The sequence below is a fragment of the Spermophilus citellus genome (assembly GCF_964194105.1).
Source record: "Spermophilus citellus genome assembly, chromosome: 9".
Lineage (NCBI taxonomy): Eukaryota > Metazoa > Chordata > Mammalia > Rodentia > Sciuridae > Spermophilus > Spermophilus citellus.
Window position 1 is genome coordinate 118,374,752 of NC_138191.1, and position 21,794 is coordinate 118,396,545.

General features: G+C 48.0%; 1 protein-coding gene across 10 annotated transcripts in view; it reads right to left on the reverse strand.

Moving 5' to 3' along the window:
• Positions 1-21,794, reverse strand: part of PTPRU (protein tyrosine phosphatase receptor type U) — a 76,644-nt gene that overhangs the window by 35,863 nt on the left and 18,987 nt on the right. For all 10 annotated transcript variants that reach the window (XM_081305997.1, XM_081305996.1, XM_081305994.1 and 7 more), the window contains exons 7-14: positions 21,440-21,733; positions 10,736-11,044; positions 6,818-6,927; positions 6,403-6,604; positions 5,960-6,062; positions 3,372-3,645; positions 2,635-2,671; positions 1,754-1,892 (exon numbers count right to left, since the gene is read on the reverse strand). In XM_081305997.1, coding sequence (XP_081162123.1) covers positions 1,754-1,892; positions 2,635-2,671; positions 3,372-3,645; positions 5,960-6,062; positions 6,403-6,604; positions 6,818-6,927; positions 10,736-11,044; positions 21,440-21,733 — 1,468 coding nt within the window. The remainder of the gene's footprint in view (positions 1-1,753; positions 1,893-2,634; positions 2,672-3,371; positions 3,646-5,959; positions 6,063-6,402; positions 6,605-6,817; positions 6,928-10,735; positions 11,045-21,439; positions 21,734-21,794) is intronic.

Consider the following 21,794-nt stretch of genomic DNA (forward strand, 5'->3'; position numbering starts at 1 on the left):
CAAACCTTGCCACTGAGCAGAGTGACGTGGGCAAATTGCTCTAATTAGGGTTTCTTCATCAGTAAAAAGGGAGTGAGACCTGCTTCCTTTATCAGGATCCAAGAAGGAAATGTTCTCTGATGTACCCTGAATGCCAGAACAGTGTCTGGCACGTAATAGGTGCTCAATAATTGACAAGCTAATGGATGGTGTGTGTAAAGCTCCTGGCACACAGTAATTACTCATTAAATAATAAATTTAAGGGGCTGGGGATGTGGCTCAAGCGGTAGCGCGCTCGCCTGGCATGCGTGCGGCCCGGGTTCGGTCCTCAGCACTACATACAAAGGTGTTGTGTCCGCCAAAAACTAAAAAATAAAGATTAAAATTTCTCTAAAAAAAATAATAATAATAATAATAAATTTAAAATATATTGTCTCATCAAGCTGTGCAGACACTAGGAAGATAAAAATCAGAGCTTACAGCCCTGGATAGGCCACCCCCCACTCCACCCGATTCTGCTGGCATACCCTGCTCCCTCCTGCTGGTGCCTGGCCTCAGGCAAGGTGGCCCTAGCCAGCTCTCCACCATCTCCCAGGGTCCTACTTATCTGCTCCTGGCAGCTCAGAGATCCAGTGCCAATTCGCCCATGTGTGCCCAGCCTGGCAGCAGCAGGGACTTCAGAAGCCAGAGCCCAGGTGGGGAGAGAGAACACGGGCTCTGCCTTTGGTTCCTTGGGTGACCTTGGGCTAGTCTACCACCCCCACTGGGGCGCCGCATCCCTGTTTCAACTAAGGTGCTTGGACCCCAGTGTTCTAGGGTCACTCATGGGGAATGAGGCGGGGTGGAGCTAGCAAGCAGAGGGGTCTCAGGAGTCCCCACCTGCCTCCAACCAGAGCTGCTACTCAGCCTTCATCTGCTCTGTGTACTGGGCTCCCAGCACACAGAGGGTTGGGGAGTTTTGTTTGTTTGGGGGGGGGGGGGTTGTTTGTTTGTTGTTGTGCATGCATGTTTTAAAGACAGGTACTGTTGCTTTTTAAAAAATTCAAAACCACTCAATTAGATGGCCTTAAATTACCCAGCAGCTCTTGTTCTGAGTTCTAAGCCACTAGAATTCTAACTTCTGAAATTCTTAGAATCCCCAATCCTAGATTTCTGAGATTCTAAGTTCTAGATTTTAAGATGTAGCAGGACTCAGGCGGCCCTCTGCAAAATGCCCTAAGAAACACATCCTACCCAAATGAAAGGCTGGGAGATCGTGGGGTTCACTCAGGGATCCATAGCAGCAGGGACCAGGGCAGGTGGGGTACTGAGGAAAATCATGGCTCAGAGCCCTGGTTTGAAAGGGAGGGGACATGACACCCCTGCTCAGGGTCAATTTCACAACAAAATGGTCAAGACAGATGAGTTGGCTAACGGTCTGCAGGGGGCTGAGGCTTCAAAGTCAGGTCACCTCCATACCCTTCCTATTGGCACAGCTCCCAGAGGCACAAGAAGGCAGTGCTGTCTTCCAACACAGCTCCTTGGCACTAAGCACTGAATGGCCTTCCCTGGATAGTGGCACCTGGCACCATCCAGACCTGCACTCCAGCCATGCTGTACCAGGGCAGCTCCATTTACCAAGTGTCAGGCTTCCTACCATCCAGCCTAAGTCCATCTACAGGCCGAATGCCCAGGCTGACCTCTCCCCACACACACCCAGACACAGCTCCTCTGCACCAACCAGGCCTTCAAGAGACACAAGCCACTGGTGGGCCAGGGTGCTGGCCTCACTCACCCCTTGCGGATGATGACAATGATGGCTCCCAGGAGGAGGATGAGGACAGCAAGTCCCCCTGCACAGATGCCCAGGATGAGCCCCATCTCCTCCGACCTCTGCGACACCTCCAGGGGCCGCTTGCTTTCCTTGCAGGCAGCTGAGAACAAAGCAGGACAAAGGGTCAGAGGCGAGCAGGGACCACCAGGCCCTGCCTGCAGGGATCTGAGCCCCAGGGAACAGACCAGGCTGCACAAACACGCCCACACCCACAGCACCACAGCCCCTCCTGCCTCAAGTTCAGATCTGTCTCCTGGACGGTCCTGGGGCCTTCTACATTCATCAAGTCTTTACCTATCCTGCCCCCTGTCAGCAATAGCTGCCCCTCTCCGATTCCTCAAATCCTGCCCAACTTTCGGCAGATGATGGAGAACACCTGGGCCTTCAGACCCACCCCCAGCCCTCCTGCAAGGTGATGAAGGGGAAAAAGCCATGTACCTATGGTGCGGTTAGGGCATCTCAGGATGGTAACCAACCACATTCCACGTCTAGAAGAGGTTCAGCCTCTACCCTGCAGGTCCCCCACCATCCTACCTTTCCCCACTGGATAAGAGGCTTATATAGAACCCAGAACCAGTGCCCAGCAAAACGGCTCCCTCTCCCCAGGTCTGTCCCAAGCCCCTTTCAGGGCCCCTTCTGCAACCTTGGGGAGGGGTAGGAAATTGGGCCCTGCCTGCTGCCCACCCTTGAAGAAGCCCTTGAGAAAGGAAGTCCTTCCTAACCTCAGAACCACTGTTGCTGCCTACGGTGGTCCCACAGCCACTGGGAGGCCAGGAGCCCCTCCCCAAAGCCACAGGTAAGAAACCCTCCACTGCAGGCCTCAACAACTCAGAGGGACTCACCTTTCCTGGCGATTCGGATGCAGTTCAGCCGGGTTTCCTGGAAGCACAGGTGGGGAAGGACCTCAACACCACAGAAAACAGGTCTCACCCTCCCAGGACAGGAACCTCACGGTGTCTTGGGCCTAATCAGGGTGCCCTCTAGTATGAAAACTAAGGATACTCTTGCCCAGCAGGATGGGAGGCGTGGCCCAGAGGGAGGGGCCTGCAAACAGGGCACTTGCCTTAAGAAAAATCAGCTAAGACAGCATGGGAAGGGGTGGGGCCTGAGGAATGGGGGTGGGGCCTGGGGAATTGGGGTGGGGCCTCCGGGATGGGGGTGGGGCCTCCGGGATGGGGGTGGGGCCTCCGGGATGGGGGTGGGCCCATGTCCACAGGCCTGGCAGGAAAGGAGCCATCAAGGAAGGAATAATCTGAGGAGGGAGGAGCCTGGAGAATAGGGCGGGGTCTCAGAGAGAAGGGGGGGGCCTGGTGAGGAGACCAGACCTAGACCTCAATATGTGAAAGGGGGAACCTAAGATGATGATCTCTGGGTAACAGAGGCACCTGAGGCAGAAGGAAGGGCCTCAGGAAGGGACAAGGACTAGGCCAGAAGGTAAGGAATCAAGGGAAGAAGGCCAGGCTATAGGAAGGGGCAGGGTCTGGGTCTCAGACCTCTGTGGAAGGGCCACTCCAGGATGTCCCCAGCCTTCCACCCAGCACCCCACCCTCCTTCACCTCTGCCCTGATGAGTCCCTCACCCCTTTCAGGTGGCTTGCTGCCTGGAAGTAGATGAGGTAGGCCTTCCTGGGCTCAAGTGGTGGATTCCAAAAACCACGGTAGGTCTGGTTGTCACCCACGGTGAAGGGCATGGCCTCAGGCAGACTGCTGGCCGCCAGTTCGGCCCCAAAGTAGTGCATTAGGCCACGAGCCAGCGCTGCCTCGAAGGTCAGAGGCACTGGGAAGCAGTCCTGGCCACCTGGCTCCCGCCGCAGCCGCCGCGGCCGATCCTCCTCCACAATTACCTGGTACACACTGGACAAGGAGGGGACAGCACAAGTGATCACAGCAGGCCAGAGGACCAGGAGAGCGGTCTGGTGGCTGAGTGTGTGAGCTTTGGGGTCAGGCCTACCTGAGGACTAATCTTAACTCTGCTCCTTCCTAGCTGGGCCAGTCACTTAACCTCCCTGGGCCTCAGTTTCCTCCTCTGTAAAATGGGAGTAGTCCAGGATATGGACATAAAGAGCAGACACATGTCAGAAGCAGCCCGTGCATGCCAGCTGTCATTCCTACTAGTAAGCAGGACTGAGAGAATCATGGTCCTGCTCAACTGAACCAAGCCTAGGGCCTACCCTGCCACAGTGAGTCCTCCTATGTGGGACATGGGACCTGGGAAACCAAAACTACCAATGGCTCCTTTCTGGGCCTTATCCAATTATGAACAGGGTTAGAACAATTTCATTCATTCATTCAGAAAGTTTTTATTGCATTCAAACAAGGGGCACTATGCTGGGTACAGGGGATCTGGGCTTCCTGGAGCTGACCTCCTCTGGGAAGTGAAGGTCACTAGGCAAACGAGGACACCCCTGTATGCCCTCTCACATACCCTCCACCCTGAGGCAGCCCCTCTGCAAATCAGAGCCGGCTGTTCCCGGTTCCTGCACACTGGCCCTGACTAGTGCTCCCTGCTCCGATGTCTGAGCTTGTGTTTTATCTCTTTACTGAATAGGCTTTTGCTGTGAGCTCCTCCAAATCCTCTGTGGAGAGTAAATACATGAATGCTGACAAATTTAAATACTTCCCATGACAGCCTCAGTCATGTCTCACCGTGTGACATCCCCTACTCACAGCCTCTGCTTTGGAAAGCAGAAAAGCCTTTTCCTGGATCTCCAGTTGTTACTTTTGAGCTTTTAAGTTGCAGGAATCATCCCAGAGTATTGGTCACCAGCCCACTGCCTGTCACTAACCCATTACAAACACCAGTCCAAGCCCCTCTCAGCCTCTGCTTCCCCAAACTGAGGTCAGGCCTCTCCCAGTCCCAAGTCCCACCAGGAATGATAACAATTATCACTAATCATACAAAGAAAATCCTAACTGGCAGTGGCCCCCATGGTGCAATAAGAGAGGCTCAGGGAGGTAAGAGGACAGGCCCAGGGTCGTTCAGCATCCTGCCTCCCTCCTCCTACAAAGTCCCACCTCCAAAGGCCCCATGCAGCCTTGTCACGGTCCCTGCAGGACTCCAACCAGTTGAGCTTACAGAATCCCACAAGGGGACAAGAAAAGGAGAAGCATGTTCCAGCTCCATCCTCATTCGGCTGCACAAGGGTCCCAAGGCCCCAGCTAAAAGCAAAATGCCCTGCAGATACCCTGAGTTCTTCCTGAGCCTCTCCTGAGGGTCTCAGAATCTTCCCAGGACAGGATTTGCAGCAGAGCAGGTGAGGAGGACAGGAGGAAGAAGCAGGAAAGAGGCAAGGGACTTCCTGGGGCACCTGGGCAGCCCACTCCCTCGCTGGAGGCGACGAGGACACTCACACCCCCACCACTGAAGGTTGTCACCCTCTCCCAGTGCATGCACCTTTGAGGAGGAAAAGGGTCCACCAGAGGGGAAGATGAGGAGGAGGGGGATATCCATAAGAGACAAGATTTGCAGACAGACCCACAGTCCAAATCCTAGCCCGTATGGCCATGCAGCCTTGGGGGCAGGTAAAACACACTCCAGAGTTGCAAGAGGACAAAGTAACTTAGTGCATGTAAAGTCCCTCGCACAGTGTCTGGCTGATAGGAGTACGTGCACACGTGTGCCTGAAAACCCTCATGCACACTCACCGCCACACCACACATCACACGCGCACACACCCAGGCTCGCCCCACTCTCACATACCCCATCTCCACTCCAGAACCTTCCCCCACCATGGCCTCAGCAGCCCAGCTTCTTCTGCGGAGAAAGCCGCAAAGAAGCTGAGCACGCAGCCACCCCAGAGAGGCGGCCCTCTGTGGCAAGCTGCACTCGTCTTCTAGAGAGCCCACTCCTGTATCTCCGGGAACGAAGCTACACTACACAAGGCCTGCAGTTTCACCTCTCCAGGGTATCTGAAGAAGCCCCCTGCAGAGGCCTGGGCAGGTCCCTCTGCAAGCTGGACAGTGTCCAGAGAACTCCTGACAGTTACCCTCAGAGACCCATGACTCAGGGGAGAGAGCACTGGCGTTCCACCTGCCTGGAGCACAGAACATCCTCCTCCACTTTGAGGCCCAAGTTGGAAGACTGAGGCCTGAGTGGGGGCTGTGGGTCGGAGCAAGGGGCTCTTCCCTGTGGCCCTGATCTCCCGCCTTTCCACCAGGGCTGTCCCACCTGATAGGCGCGCCACGGCCCTGTGCAGGCCTCAGGAGCACGGTGATGGTGTTCTCCGACTCGCCCAGGGGTGCCGGCATGTCAGCATAGTCAAAGCTGGGAGCTGGAGAGGGGGATAGGGACACTGGCCACTGGATCAGAAAGGCCAGCCCCTCAGCCCCCTGACCCCTGCCCTCAGAGCTCTTCCCCTGATGTCTTGATCTCCTTGGCTTCATTGGCCCCCGACCCTGAGCACTAACCCAATCTCAACCTCGGAATCCACCAGGGGTCTCCTGCTTCTTCGGGTTTAAACCTCCCTGACCCCTGACTTCAACCCCGGAAGGCACATTTATCTCAGCAGGAGTCCTCTGGAAGCACCCTCAGGCCACCCCATCCCACCTCTGCTCACAGAAGGCTGGCCTTCTGGGCCACCTCCTCGGGCCAGGCTGGGCTGCGGGGCTCACCCGAGATGTTGGTGGTGATCTCAGTGAGCGCTGCCTGGCCAAAGCCTTTGCCCGTGCGAGCCCTCACGGAGAACAGGTAGGTGGTGCCTGGGTGCAGGTTCGAGAAGACGTGGTAGGTCTCATTGCGGAGCTTGGAGATGGTACGCCGGGGGCCCGGCACGTTCACTGCAGGGTCTGAGGACTCGATGCTCTGGTAGCTGATCTGGGGGCAGGGCAGGCAGGCAGGCCAGCGTGGGACAGGGACCCATGTTGCCAACTCCCACCTACCAAGCTCCCGAGGAGCCTGCTGGGCTAGTGGGACTGTGGGTTCCCCTCAGGCCAGGTTCCTGGGTACCTTGCCTCTCATTCATGTCCCCAGAGCCCCCTAACAAGGAACCCACAGGGCACAGCCCCTGACCACGGGGCCTCCATTCACCTCATACTGAGTGATGAGGCCGTTGGGTTCCTGGGGCTCCTCCCACTTGAGGAAGATCATGTCCTCCAGTGGTGTGAAGGTCAGGGACTCAGCCGCAATCCCACCAGGCACTGTGAGGGGGAAAAGGCAGAGGAAAGTGGGTCTGGCCTCCAAATACTCGGGTGCACATTCCAACCTCACCACTCCCCTGCTCGTCCACTTGAACTCCTCTTCCCCTCGTGAAGCTTTGGTTTCCTCATCCATGAAGTGGGGATGACGAAACCCCCTCCCTAACCAGGCCTAGATAACACGATGTACATAAAGCCTGAAGGGGAATATCAACCTCCTGTGACTTGACTCACTCCCGAGCTCTCCAAAGGGGCAGCTGGTATTTTCACTGCTGTGCAGGTCACGGTGCCCCCAGAGGAATGTGTGACGGCTCCTATGTGGCTCCAGCTGGGAAGTTGTCAGAAAATATAGATATTTGCCAGAAAAATGAAAACAACAATTGCACTCGGGTATCGGGAGTACGGGTTGGAAGTGTTTTCTCATCTAAAACTGTCTAATTACATTCACAATATGTTCGATGCAAAAAAAAAAAAAAAAAAAGTCTAACTGAACATAAAGAAAATTAACAACACCTACAATTGCATCACCCAAGCATAAATACTGTTAAGAGTTGAGCATAAACACTTCCGGGCAGGGTCTGATTCTGTCTGGGTTTCTGTTTTAATGTGTACTCCTAACAGCAAGCAGAGGGGTTTCACTCAGGAAGAAGACAGCCTCAGGTTGGAAAAACACCTTGACAGAGCATTGTGGGGAAGCTCAAGTCCTTAGGCAGAGAAGGCGGAAGCGGAGGTGACAGTCAACGTAATCTAAGCTGCTCTGTGGGGAAACAAATCGCTCAGGAGACCACTGTCTGTCCATCAAGATGGCAAAATGAAAAAAAAAAAAAAAAAGATGATTTCTCGTGTGGATGAGGACACAAAGCAACCAAAATGTTCACACCTGCCAGCAGAGTGTGCGCTGGGCCCACCACTTTGGGAAACCGTCTGGCAAGATCTACTAAAGAGAAACATGTGTCCCGTTACCTAGCTGTTCCACTCCGAGGAGTAAACCCATCAGAAATGTGTATATCCACCAAGAGAAAATGTTTTCAAACTATAAGCATTCTTCAAAATAGACAAAAATCGGAAGCAACCCAAACACTCAACAACAGTAAACAGGATTTTTTTTTAATTCGGTATATTTATCCCCATAACGAGCTATTCAGCAGTGAGAACTGAACTCCCCAGGACGGCACGTACGATGTGGCTGAGTCTCTCAAGCATGAAGTTGAGAGAGAGAAGTTGGGTAGATAAAGAATGCTCTCTGCTTCCATTCGATAAAGTCCCAACCAAGAAAATCAATCTGCTGTTACAGGTAGGCATAATGGTTACCCTTGGGAGGTAGTGACCAGGAGAAAGCAAAAAAAGGAGCTTCCTGGGGCATCGGCAATGTCATTTCCTGGTCTGGGCATGGGTTTCTTCAAGTGGCAATTCATTGGCTGACCATTTAAGATGCTTTCTATAAACTGGGCACCGTGGTGCATGCCCGTAATCCCAGCGGCTCAGGAGACTGAGGTAGGAAGATCACAAGTTCAAGGTCAGGCTTAGCAACTTAGTGAGGCCCCATGAAACTCCCTGGGTTCAATCCTTAGGACCTCCCCAAGATACAATTTCTGTAAATATTTTATTAATACTTTGAGGAAAAGTAAAAAAAAAAAAATAATAATAATAACAACAACAACCACAACCATTATAGGAGTGGGGAGAAGAGAAAAAAGAAGATCAAGTGGCCTGAGTGAGACCATCGAGGGTGAGGCAGCCATAACAAACCCGGAAGTGGGGGATGCAGAGGTCAACAGACTTTGAAAAGGGGGTAGTCTGACGTTCAGCCTGAGGTTGCTTGCCACGTCTCAGAATCATCACAGCCGGTCCTCATTACCACTGGAAGATGCTCAGCACGGGGGGCACACACACCGCCTTGGGTGATGGAGTTTTGTGGAAAGCAAAACAGGGGCTGCCTTTGTGTCTGGACCAGTGCTGTGCAGAAGAGAAAACTGCACGTGTAGGGCAGCAAGAAAACCCTCCACCAGGGAGCTTAGGGGCACCTGGGGTTTGCAGGAATCTAAAGGGAAGGCTTTGAACCTGTCCTGGTATGAGACTGCAGGGGTTGAGAAGGACAACTCTCAGGGGTGGGGGTGGGGCTCAGTGCACACTTAGCATGAGCAAGGCCCTGGGTTTGATCCCCAGCATTTAAAATAAATAAATAGATAATGACAACTTGGAAACCAGACGGCCAGGTGTGAAACCAGCTCTGCTGCCTACCAACTAGCTATGTGACCTCATCTGTAAAGTGAAGACAGTAGCCTATCACATAGGTTGTCACGGCAATTATATAGCCATTAATAGATGAAAAACATTCAGCATAGTGTCTGATGTACAGTAAGTGCTCAGTAAAGATGAGTCTGGCAGATTTAGCACACTGTCCCCAAAAATGATGGAAAGCAATTTTTTTTTTCAGGCACACATGGGTCATTTACCAAAATTCTACCACATGCTGGGACCATAAATTAAGAATCGAATTTCAAAAGGCTAAATTTAGAGTATGTACTCTGACCACAGTGGGATTAAGCTGGAAATCAATAACAAAAAGATACTTAGAAGTCCTAATTGCTTAAAAATTAAGCAACATAATTCCAAATAACTCTTGAGTCAGAGAAGAAATTATAAAAAATTAGAAAATATTTTGAACTGAATGATAATGAAGATGAGACATATCAAAACTAATGAAAGCTGGGGATATAACTCGGTGATTTGCTTAGCATCTGAGAGGCCCTGGTTCCCAGCATTACCAAAAAAAAAAAGACCTGGGGTTGGAGTTGTGGCTTAGTGTAGAGTGCTTGCCTAGCATGTGTGAGGCACTGGGTTCAATCCTCAGCACCCCATAAAAATAAATAAAGGTATTGTGTCCATTTACAACTAAAAACAAACAAAAAAAACCTCATAGGATGCACATAAAGAAGGGATTAAAAGGAAACATATGGCTTTAAGTGCATGTTAGAAATGGAGGCTCAAAACTATTGATCTAAGACATCTTCCATCCCCAAAAGCTAAAAAACAACAGCAAATCAAATCCAAATAAAATATTTTTAAAAAAAGAAAGAATACAAAATGAAATATTGCCAAGCCCAGAGGTGCATGAGCACAATCCCAGCTACTCCAAAGGCCAAGGCAGGAGGATCACAAGTTCAAGGCCAACCTCAGCAACTTAGCAAGACTCTGCCTCAAAATAAAACATTTTAAAAGGGCAGGGTATGTAGCTCAGAGGTTCAATTCCATGGGGGGGAAAAGTCAACTAAGCCAAAGTTGGCTCTTTGAAAAAATTAACAAAATTTATAAATCCCAAGCAAGAGTAAATAAGAAAAAAAAAGACAGAAAATACAAATTATCTGTATCAGAAAAGAAAAAGGGGCTCTCATTACAGATTACAGATTATATAGGTATTAAATAAAGGAGAATTTATAAACAAATGTTTTATGTCAAGACATTTCACAATTTAGGTGAAAGGAGCAAAGTTCTTGAAAAATCACAGTATACAAAGAAAATTTGAATATTCCAGTATCTATTTTCAAATTAAAACTATTATTTAAAGCCTTGCCACAAAGAAAACTCTAGTCCCAAATCCCTTCCCTACTAAACTCTTCCAAATGCTTAAGAATGAGATTATGCCACTCTAACCCATGGTCCTCCAGAGAATAACTATTAGCTCTCATTGCTTTGTGGTATACAGCTGTTTCATCCTAAGCAAAAAATTCTGTATAATAAACTTGAGTCTCAGACGTAGGATGTGGGGGAGGAACTCGGGGGCCCTGGGAATCGCGGCTGGCGCCCTTACCATCCTCATCAGTCTGAAAGGTGACCTCCTTGCCCTCCTTGCGCCCCTCGGGGTTAGTGAGGACCAGGCGCACGTGGACGTCCCGGTAGGGCAGCAGGTTCTTGATGGTGTAGCGGTTGACGCCCCGCTCCATCTTGACACACTCGCGGACGGTCTGGTTGTGGCTGCTGCCCAGGGTGTAGTAATAGCACAGGGACACCGTGTAGGTGTGGCAGCGTGTCACGTTGTAGCCCAGCGGTTCCCACTGCAGGGTCAGCTGGCGAGCCAAGATCTCAGCGAAAGCCAGGCCTTTGGGTGCCCGCATGGGCTCTGCAAGAAAGGAGAGGAAATGGGAAGGGAGGATGAGGGACAAGAACAAAGAGCACCAATCAGCTGACAGAATCTATCCCTCCTTTGTCCCCCAAGAGCTTAAGGGACCCCCTAGAACTGAACATGGTGTAACAGGGTGTGCTCTGGAATCAGGAATCCCAACTATGCTGTGTGCAGCTGGCAACCTCTGCCTTGGTCACTTTTCCTCTCTGAGCCTCAGTTCCTGAACTGCAAAATAAAAAATAATAGACCTTGCTGCACAGGATCATTGTTACGTTTAAGGTAAGGCATGCATGACAATGGCTAGCACAATACTCTTTCAAAATTATTAGCTGTGATTTTTTTAATAGCACAGTTCACCTTCTAATTCCGTACCATTCTAGACTACACCCTGGGCCAGTCTAAATCAATGTGTAGGGCAATGTTTTCCTTAACTTGTTTTCTCCAAAGTTATTGTGAAACAGTTTACAGTCATGTGTAGATACAGTAGCATGTAGAACCAGGAGGATGGTGAAAATGAGAGCCAAAGAGTTAAATGAGCCAGAACAAGATTGGGAAACAGACAGAAATGCATGCCGTTACATGCTAGGTAGACTCTAAAGATAAGGTTCAAGTTCAATGGTGAGTTCAAAGGGAAACACAATCGCCTCTATAATAATAATGGCAGTAAACATTTGGGGGGCTTTGAATGTGGCAGACATTTCTCTAGAGGCTTTAAAATGCTTTATCTCTAATCCTTGCTGTAGTCCAGTGAGCTTTTAGCCCTGTCACATAGCTGTGGGAACAGAGGCACAGAGAGTAAATGGGCTGCCCATTCACACAGGCAGTAAGTGATGAAGCTGGGATCCCATGCTGGACAGGCTGGCTCTAGAAGCATGCTCTCACCTACAGCTGTCCCCACCCTCCAGGTGGAATTCACTGTCAAGGAACCAGTCACAGGGGCTGGGGATGTGGCTCAAGTGGTAGCGCGCTCGCCTGGCATGCGTGCGGCCCGGGTTCGATCCTCAGCACCACATACAAAGAAAGATGTTGTGTCCACCGAGAACTAAAAAATAAATATTAAAAAATTCTCTCTCTCTCTCCTCTCTCTACTCTATCTTTAAAAAAAAAAAAAAAAAAAAAAAAAAGGAACCAGTCACAGCCATGCCTTAGAACACAGACAGAAAGAGGAGGAGGCGGTACTACACAGTCTCTAGGTGACTCTCCATTTTATAAAGAAGGAAACCTCAGGCTTCCAAAGTGAAGCAGGAGGAGCCCGAGACTCTGCCCAGGCCTGCATCTGTACTACCCAGCTACGTGATCTTAAGCAAACCTCCGGCCTCTGTTCCCACATCTGGGAGAAGAGGGAAGAAGCCACAGTGGCCTTCTAATGACCCTTTCTCTCTTGCACCCTGATTCTGTGACATGTAGCTTCCTCACCCATGAGTCCTCTGAGCACCTGCAGTGTGTCCCCAGTTAGGGTATTCAGGATCCCTTCATGAATAGACGGCTAAGTCCTGCTACTTAGCCCCTTAAGGAGATTAACTAAGACCCTAGGGTCGTTTTTCCTACCATCAGTTTGCTCAGAATGCCCCCTCATAAAGAGGACACAGGGGAGCAACAGGGGAGCACACAGGGGACAGTTTGGGAAGCGCATACCCAGCACAACACTGTTTCCCTTTCTACCCAGGAGCCTTCCCTTTCTTCCCTGGGCTCCAGGCAAGTGGCTCCAGGAAAGTCACATATCTGGCCATCAGAGAGAAATGTCAGCCCCTGCTAGGAATAAGGCCAACCTCTTACCTAGTACCCTCCTCCCACAGCAAGGTAAATTCTGTCGCCTTGGACATGAACGGCTAGTCCCTGCTGCTCACCATGATCTGAGGGCCGCTGGCTGCACACACTTGCCAGATAGATAGACAGATAGATAGACAGACAGACAGACAGACCTTTAATTTATTTATTTTTATGTGGTGCTGAGAATTGAACCCAGTGCCTCACACATGCCAGGCGAGTGCGCTACCGCTGAGCCCCAGCCCCAGCCTGCCATGTGTAGTTTTCTCTCCCATTCCTGTCCCAGGAGATTTCCCTGTTTGGGGTTTTATGAGTTCTGTTTTCATGTGGTAGTGGGGGGGGGGGCAGATTTTGTGAACACTTATCATCTTGCTCCTAAGTCCTGCTTGACTCTGACTCTCTGGCAATGGTCCAGCTCGCCCAGGTGCTCGGCCCCAGGGTGTCCATGGAGGCCAAGTACTGCTGCTTGCTTGGTTTGCACGAGTGAGAGTGGGCCTCGGGCCCCTGCAGCTGGGCCGACACCACCTCCAGCCCCTGGGGTGCCAGCCGCATCCCCTCCCAGTCCATTCAGGCTTGGTGGGAGCACACCAAGTTCAAGGCAAACTGGAGACACAGCTGGGAGGAGACGACAGCAAGCAGGACTCCAGGTGTCCCACCCAAGAGAGGCAGCTCCTCCTCATGGCTCTGTGACTGCTGCCAAGCGGGACTGCAAGCTCAGGGTGGCCCCGTCCTCCCAGTTTTTCAAGAGAAACCAGAAATTCCAATATTTTTATGTGAAATGTCCAGATTTCCAAAAACCGGCAACCTGCTCAAGCTTCTTAAAACCCACCGAGCAGGGCCCAAGATAGCGACCTGTGACTTGGAGAAAGACACTCCCAGCTTCATGCTCAACCACCCCATTCTCCAACAGCTGGGAAAGCCGGCACTTCCCCCACTGGACGGAGGGGTCTCCAAAAGGGCCCACTCCTCTCTTCCCTCCCTCTCTCCCCTGATCAAACCTGGGCAGATCCAGGGGGCTGAAATCATGCATGAGTCAACTACAGACTGATATGTTGATTGAAGGGTGCGGATCCATGAGCCTCTCTGTTTCTAAAAACCATCTGGCACCCAGATACTCTCTTCAGCTGCCAACACACTGACAAAACAGAGCTGGGGACTTCGAAGCCCCATTCCTCTGAATTCCACAGGGCTGTAGGCCACTGGAAGATCAGAGGTCAGAATGCACATTAAAATGAGGCGGTAATGTTAAACACCTGTTAAATTAGCCCCAAATGTGTTGATTTTAGTAATGCTCAGAAGGAAGCAAAAACTCGGAAACAACCAGGCACGGTGGCACATGCCTATAATCCCAGTAGCTCGGGAGGCTGAAATAGGAGGATCTCAAGTTCAAAGCCAGCCTCAGCAAAAGTGAGGCGCTAAGCAACTCAATGAGACCCTGTCTCTAAATAAAATACAAAACAGGGCTGGGGATGTGGCTCAGTGGTTGAGTGACCCTGAGTTCCATCGCCAGTACCAAAAAAAAAACCTCAAAAAACTTTCAACTTTATCTCATGAAAAGGAGACTGGGGTCATAGTCCATCAAAGTTCACAAGTATCTCTACCCCTCATTAGTTCTGTGACTTCAGGAAAGTTACTAACCCCTTTGAACACTGACAGCAGGTTCCTGGATTTTAAAAAATATGGAGATAATAACACTTACTTGAAGGGCAAATATGAGAGTTACATGAGATGATACGGGCCAAGTTGTCTGGCCTATAGTAATTCATAAATAAACACTTGCACTGACACGGGACACCAGCAGCAGTAAAATCATCTTTCCAAACAAGGTTATGTCAGTCCCCTTTCTTTAACCACTTCTGAGTATTTACTCTAAAGAATATGACTCAAGAGGAAAAAAAAAACATAACTATAAGCATTGCGTTTTCCAATGTAGTATTATTTATAATAACTGTGATCTGGAAACAAACAGCCCAGCAATCCGGGGCCACTCAACAGACTTCTGCAAGCAATAAACATAATTATAACCAGCACAGCACACGGAACAGCACAAGGAAATGAAGCAGAATCCCGAACGCTTTCCACATCCCAATGACAAGCATGTAAAAATGTGCACTACAGACATATGGGCAGAGATTTGAACAAGACAGAAAAATTAAACAGCTGTTGGGCTAAGATGGTGAGATTCAGAGTGGTGATTTAAAAAAAAAAAAAAAAGCCTTTTACTGATATTGTATTATTGTTTTTATGGCAAATAATGTAGTGGGAGGGGAGTTGTGGGGACAGAGGAGATGACAACACAGCTGGCCGAGAGCACAACAGCCACTGGCCAAGGCGCCTGAGCAAGGTGCGGATGGCTACGTCAACAAAGAGGAGCAAAGAGGAGCGTGTAATGAAGAGGGGCGGGGTGAGGTGTCTGCTTCACGTCTCCTTGGCCGGCCCCTGCCCCAGCTCCTGACCCGGCTGCCTCAGTGAAGTGTGCAGCAGTGGCTGGCACCAAGTGGGCACCCAGCCCGCAATGGCAGTAGCAATGGCTGTTGCTGCTACTGTCATTGTTTAAAAAAACACCAGATTGGAAATGAAGCTATTCAAACTCTGACTCTGGCCCTGCTGTGGAACCACCACGTAGGCTGAGGCAAGTGACTCAATCTCTAAATCTCAGCGTATTCATCTGTAAAATGGGAATAATCAAAAGTCATCGGCATGAACCCTGGGTTCTTGGCCCACCAAAGGATCTCGGTCAAGTCCCTTCCCCTCCCTGGGTCTGGTTCCCCATGTGTACACACAGAGGGGTGGAACAGAGATCCTCTAGAGAGCCCCCAAGCTCTGATTTATTTTACTCCAAGGGGCAGACAGATCAGAACTGCTTTTGTGAAGTTAAGAACATCATGATGGTGACAGTTGTCATTTGCTGAGGGCTTGCTGTGTCTTGGGCTCTGTATTTCATGTGTATTTAGTGCATTTAGTTGCAAATGCCCACGTTTAACCCAAAACACTGGAGGACCCCAAGGCTCAAGCTTCACAGCTATTTTCACTTCCATGTACGCTAATTTCCTTTAAAAAAAAATCTAAGAACTAAATCAGAGGTTTTCAACTGGGCACTGTTGACATTTTGGTCTAGATAGTTCTTTGTTACCAGTAGCTATCCATGCATCGTGGGATGTTTAGCAATTCCCTGCCCTCTACCACTTAGATGCCAGTAGTACCTACTGCTACCACCCAGTCGTGACAACAATGTGTCTCCAAACACTGCCAAGTGTCTCCTAGGCGACAATCACCCCTGTTGAGAACCACTAGTTCGAAAGAGCTCATCAAGCCTCGTGGCTTTAAATCCCATCTACACCATCTCTACCCTGACAACTTTCAGATTTATAGCTGCAGCCTGAACTCTCCCCTGAACTCCGCACTCATATATCTACCTGCCTGATGGATATCTTCACTGGAACATCTAATAGCTTCTCAAAGTCAACATCTCCAACACAGACTCCTGATCTATGACACCCCGTCAAACCAGCTCCTGCCGCAGTCCGCTCCTTCGCAGTAAATGACAACTCCATCCTTCCCACTGTTCAAGCGAAATGCCTTAGAAACATCCTGGACTTCTCTGCATTTCCCTCTCCTTCATCCCACATCCAATCCACCAGCAAATGTCCTTAACCGTACCTTCAAAGCAAACCAGAATCTAACCACTTTTTAACCACCATCACCACCACCACCATGTCCCAGCTGGGTTGCTGCAGTAACCTCCTCCCTAATCTCCCGTCTGCTCCCCCTGTCCTCTTACGGTCTACTGGCCACAAAAGGGCCACAATGACACTTCTAAATACAAGCAGAGGGTGTTTGCTCCTGCTCTCCAGGCCCTGCCATAGCTATGCACCTCGCTCGCCTGAGTCCCCCCCTCCCCAGCTCCACTTTGAGGTCCTCTCCTGCTGTATCCCCTGGGTCACTAACCATTCACATGGGTCTCCTTGATGCTCCAGCCTCTGGGCCTTTGAACTCACTGGTGGATCAGCCCAGAATGTCCCTTCCCCCAATGATCCGCCCCTCAGTCCCTCACCTCCTTCATATCTCTGCTCAAATGTCACCTTCTCAGAAAGACAGTCCGTTGAGCCTTTTTAAAATAAAACTATCCAACCCACACACCCCATTCCCCTCCTTGATTTATTCTTCTTCACAGCACTTATCACCATCTGACAAACTATATATTCCACTTGTTTACTTATTTATCATCTGTCTCTTCCTGCCTGAAATGTAAGATCCTAGCAGTTTCATGAAGAACTCATATGCTGGTGGTCTTTGTCTGTCTCACAGTCAAATACTCCTAGCAACTACATAGTACCTAGTGCATAATAGGTGCTCAATCAACATGTGTTAATGAATCTTTAACCCTGTAGTGTAAAGATTATTGTTTCTGTTCTCAGAACATCAGTGCCATTGTTTCTGATCCTCTGAGAGGTTTAAATAACCTGGACTAGCCCCTCAGCTACAAGGCAGTTCCCCTTGGACATTGATCCGCCACCACCCTAGGGCCTCCCTAAGCCTAGCACTAAACTGGACTTTAAATGATTCACAGTCTGTCTTTTAAAAAACACTTAAAACATCAATTGAAAAAAAGTAAATAAGCCTTGACCTTAACCTCACACTTTATTCAAAACAGATCATGGATTTAGATGTAAACCATAACTTTGAGGGGGGAAAAAAAAAACTAGAGACAATCTTTGTGAATTAGGGCTAGGCAAGACATTCTTAGACTTGACACCAAAAGCACAATTTAAACAAGGGAAATTTGATTTTAAAAAGTGGGGGGGGGGGGGCGCTCAGCTAGGCACAATGGCATATACCTGTAATCCTAGCAACTCAGAGGCTGAGGCAGGAGGATCACAAGTTCAAGGCCAGCCTCAGCAACTTAGCAAGACCCTAAGCAACCGAGTGAGACCCTGTTTCAAAATAAAAAATAAAAAGAGCTGGAGATATAGTTCCCTGGTTAAGTGTCCCTGGGTTCAATCCCTGGTAATGGAGGAAAAAAAAATGGTGGGAGGCCTCAAAATTAAAAATGGCCTCTCTATGAAAGACCATACAGAAAAGATGAAAAGACTAAGATACACACTGAGAAAATATATGCAAACTATACATCTATTAAAGGACTGGTATCTAGAATGCATAAGAACTCTCAAGGCTCAACAGGAAGAAGAAGAGGAGGAGGAGGAGCAGAAGGAGGAAGAAGAAGACAAGAAGGAGAAGGAGAACCCCATTAGAAAATGGGCAAAGACTTAAACTGACAATTCACTAAAAAGGACACACAGATGGCAAACAGCATGTGAATAGATAGATGTTCAGCATCACTAGGAATTAAAGAAATACAAATGAAGACCACAATGGAAAAATCACCTACACACCTCTCAGAATATCTAAAATAAAAAATAGTGACAACACCAAATCCTGTCAAGGATGCAGAAAACTAGATCACTGTATGGTGAGACTGTAATACAATACGGCCACTCTGGTGGTGTCTGATAAAACTAAACATGCAATAACCAAATGACTCATCGATGGTACTCCTGGTCATTTATCCCAGAAAAATGAAAACTTCTGTTCATGAGAAAACCTGTACATGAATATTCATGGCTTTTATTTGCAAACAGCCCAAAACAGATCCTATCTAGATGTCCTTCAACAGGTGAATGGTAAACAAACAGGCATAACCAAACCACGTAACACTACTCAGCAATAAAGAGGAATGAAATATTGATTTGCACAAATTGGATGAATCTCCAGGGAATTATGCTGAGTTTAAAAAAAAAAAAAAGCCAGTTACAATGCCAAGATAATTCAATAGAGAAAGAACAGTCTTCTCAATAAACAGTGATGGGAGAACTGGATATCCATACACCAAAAAAGGAAGGTGGATCCTACCTCACACCATTTATAAAAGTTAACTCAAAATGGATCAAGAATCTAAATGTAAAGAGTTAAAACTATAAAATTCTTGGGCAAAAAAATGTAGAAGTGAACCCTCATGATTTCAATTAGACAATGATTTCTTTGATATGATATCAAAAGCACAAACAACGAAGAAAAATTAGTCAAGTTGGGCTTTGTCAAAATGAAAACCCTCTGTAATTCAAAGGACACCATCAAGAAAGGGAAAAGATGGCTGGGCAAGGTGACACACACCTGTACTCCCAGCTGCTCAGGAGGCTGAGGCAGGAGGATTGCAAGTTCAAAGCCAGCCTCAGCAACAGTGAGGTGCTAAGCAACTCAGTGAGACCCTGTCTCTAAATAAAATACAAAATAGGGCTGGGGATGTGGCTTAGTGGTTGAGTACCCCTGAGTTCAATCCCTGGTACCAAAAAAGAAAGAAAGGAAAAAGACAATCCACCTATGGGAAAAAACATGTGAAAATATATCCAATGAGAATCTAGTATCCAGAATAAAAAACTCTTAAAAAACAATAATAAGGGGCTGGGGATGTGGCTCAAGCGTTAGCATGCTCGCCTGGCATGCATGCGGCCCGGGTTCAATCCTCAGCACCACATACAAAGATCTTGTGTCTGCCGAGAACTGAAAAATAAATATTAAAAAAAAAATTCTCTCTCTCTCTCCCTCTCCTCTTTCTTTAAAAAAAAAAAACAATAATAAAAAGACAACCCACCTTAAAATGGGTAAAAAAAATCTGAATAGATATTTCTACAAAGAAGAAATACAAATCATCATCAATAAACACATGAAAAAAATGATCTGTATCATTTGTCATCAGGGAAATACAAATCAAAACTACAATAAGATACCATTTTATACTCACTAGGATGTAATCCACAGACAGAATAAGTTTTGGCAAGGATGTAGAAAAGCTGAACCCCATCCACTGTGGGGGGTGGGGGATGTAAAACGGTACCGCTGCTTTGAAAAGCAGTCCAGTAGCTCCTCAAAAGTTACATGTAGAGTGACCACACGACATATATGATAAATACCCAAAATAAATAAAAATATGTCTACCTAAAAACTTGTACATGAATATTCATAGAAATACGGTTCATAATAACCAAAAAAGTGTAAACAATCCAAGTGTCCATCAACTGATGAATGGACAAATAAAATGTGATGCATTTATACAATGGAAGATTATTTGGCAATAAAAAGGAACAGGAGTACTGATCTATGCTACAACATTAGATAAACCTTGAAAACGTCATGTTAAATGATGAAGTCAGTATATGTTGCGTGATTCTATCTATGAAATGTCTACAAAGAGGAAAATCAATAGAAAGATAAAGTAGATTAGTGCTTACTAGGGTTCAAGGAACTAGGGTGAAATGGGGAGACGGTTAAAGAATACAAGGTATCCTCTTGGGTTGACAAAATGTTCCAAAATCAATTGTGCTGATGGTTGCATAACTCAGAATGTTTAGAAACACTGAGATGTACAATTAAATGAGAGAATTTTATGAGATATTAATTATATTACAATAAATACTTACTAAAAATACCCAACAATTCCAAAAGATTATGTGCCACATGATTTCATTTACATAACATTTTTGAAATGACAAAATTCTAGAAATGAAGTACAGATCAGTTATTATCAAGGGTTGGAGGGTTTAGGGAAAGAGGGGAATATAGTTATAAAAGATCAACACACGGGGCTGGGGATATAGCTCAGTTGGTAGAGTGCTTGCCTCACATGCACAAGGCTGTGGGTTCAATCCCCAGCACCACCACCAAAAAAAAAAAAAAAAGAGAGATCAACACAAAAGGTCCTTCAGGTGACTGAACTGTTCAGTATTTGACTTCCGTGATGAAGACATCTAGTGACAAACTGCAAACCGTATAGAACTAAATACACACACATTCATACAAACAAAGTGTAACTGGGCAAGTCTGAATAAGATCTGTACATTGTACCAATGTCAATATCTTGGTTGTAATATACCATAGTTTTGCAAAATGTTGTTATTGCAGAAAACAAGGTAAAATGTACAGGGAATTGCCCTGTGTTTTTCTTACAATCTCATGTGACTCTACACATATCTCAATGAAATTCCAATAAATACTGAAATCACAGAACACTGTTCTCAATTTCTTTTCTGGTTAAACAGTTTCCTCTGGCCTAGGCATACCATGGATCTTAACATCTACTATTTCATGGTTTTTAACAAGGAGGAGACTTCAGGCTCAATGCCCAGTCAAGAGAATCCAGCTAGAATTTATCACACACTTCTATTAGTTATTCTTCTATCTAGATGATATAAAGTAGAACAAAGACTGTGGATTTGGAAGCCAGCCAGTCAAGAGTTCCAGTCCCATCTCTGCCTCTTAATAGGTGTGTTCTTTAACTAGTCACTTCACATCTCTGTCCTTCAGTCACCTCATCTGTAAAATGGGTATGGTGTTGTGGTAAGTTTTAAATCGGGCATGTGTGTGTATACACATATGCTTAAAAGGCTGAAACCGAATAAAGTAATATCATCTTAACCAAAATAAGAGTTAAGGAAAAGTCATGACATCTTACTAAGTTTTAGAACACAGATCCACGTCATACTACCTCTGGGAATGTGCCCTTCTGCCCCCACACTGCCCTGCCCCATGTCCACAAGAGGGACCGGAGCAGGAGGTGGCAGCTGTACCTACCTGCACACTTGGTCCGGCTGAGGAGTGGAGGACCTGGGCGGCCAGTGCCGCCATCTCCGGGACGCGTGAGCAGCACACTGATCTCATACTCGGTGTCAGGGTCAAGGTGCCACAGCTTGTAGGTCTGCAGGCTGACTGCATGCACCTCAGCCCATGGGCCACGCGCCATGCGGTACTCGATCTCCTTGCGCACAATCGGCCCATCGCCGATGATGGAGTTGGTGTTGAGCTGGATGATAAGATAGGTGGGGCCCGCACGCAGCAGCTGCGGGGGTGCGATGGGAGTGGGGGGCTCTGCAAAAGGGTGGGGAGCCGGTCAATGCTGCTGTGAGACCCATGCTCCCAACTTTGCATC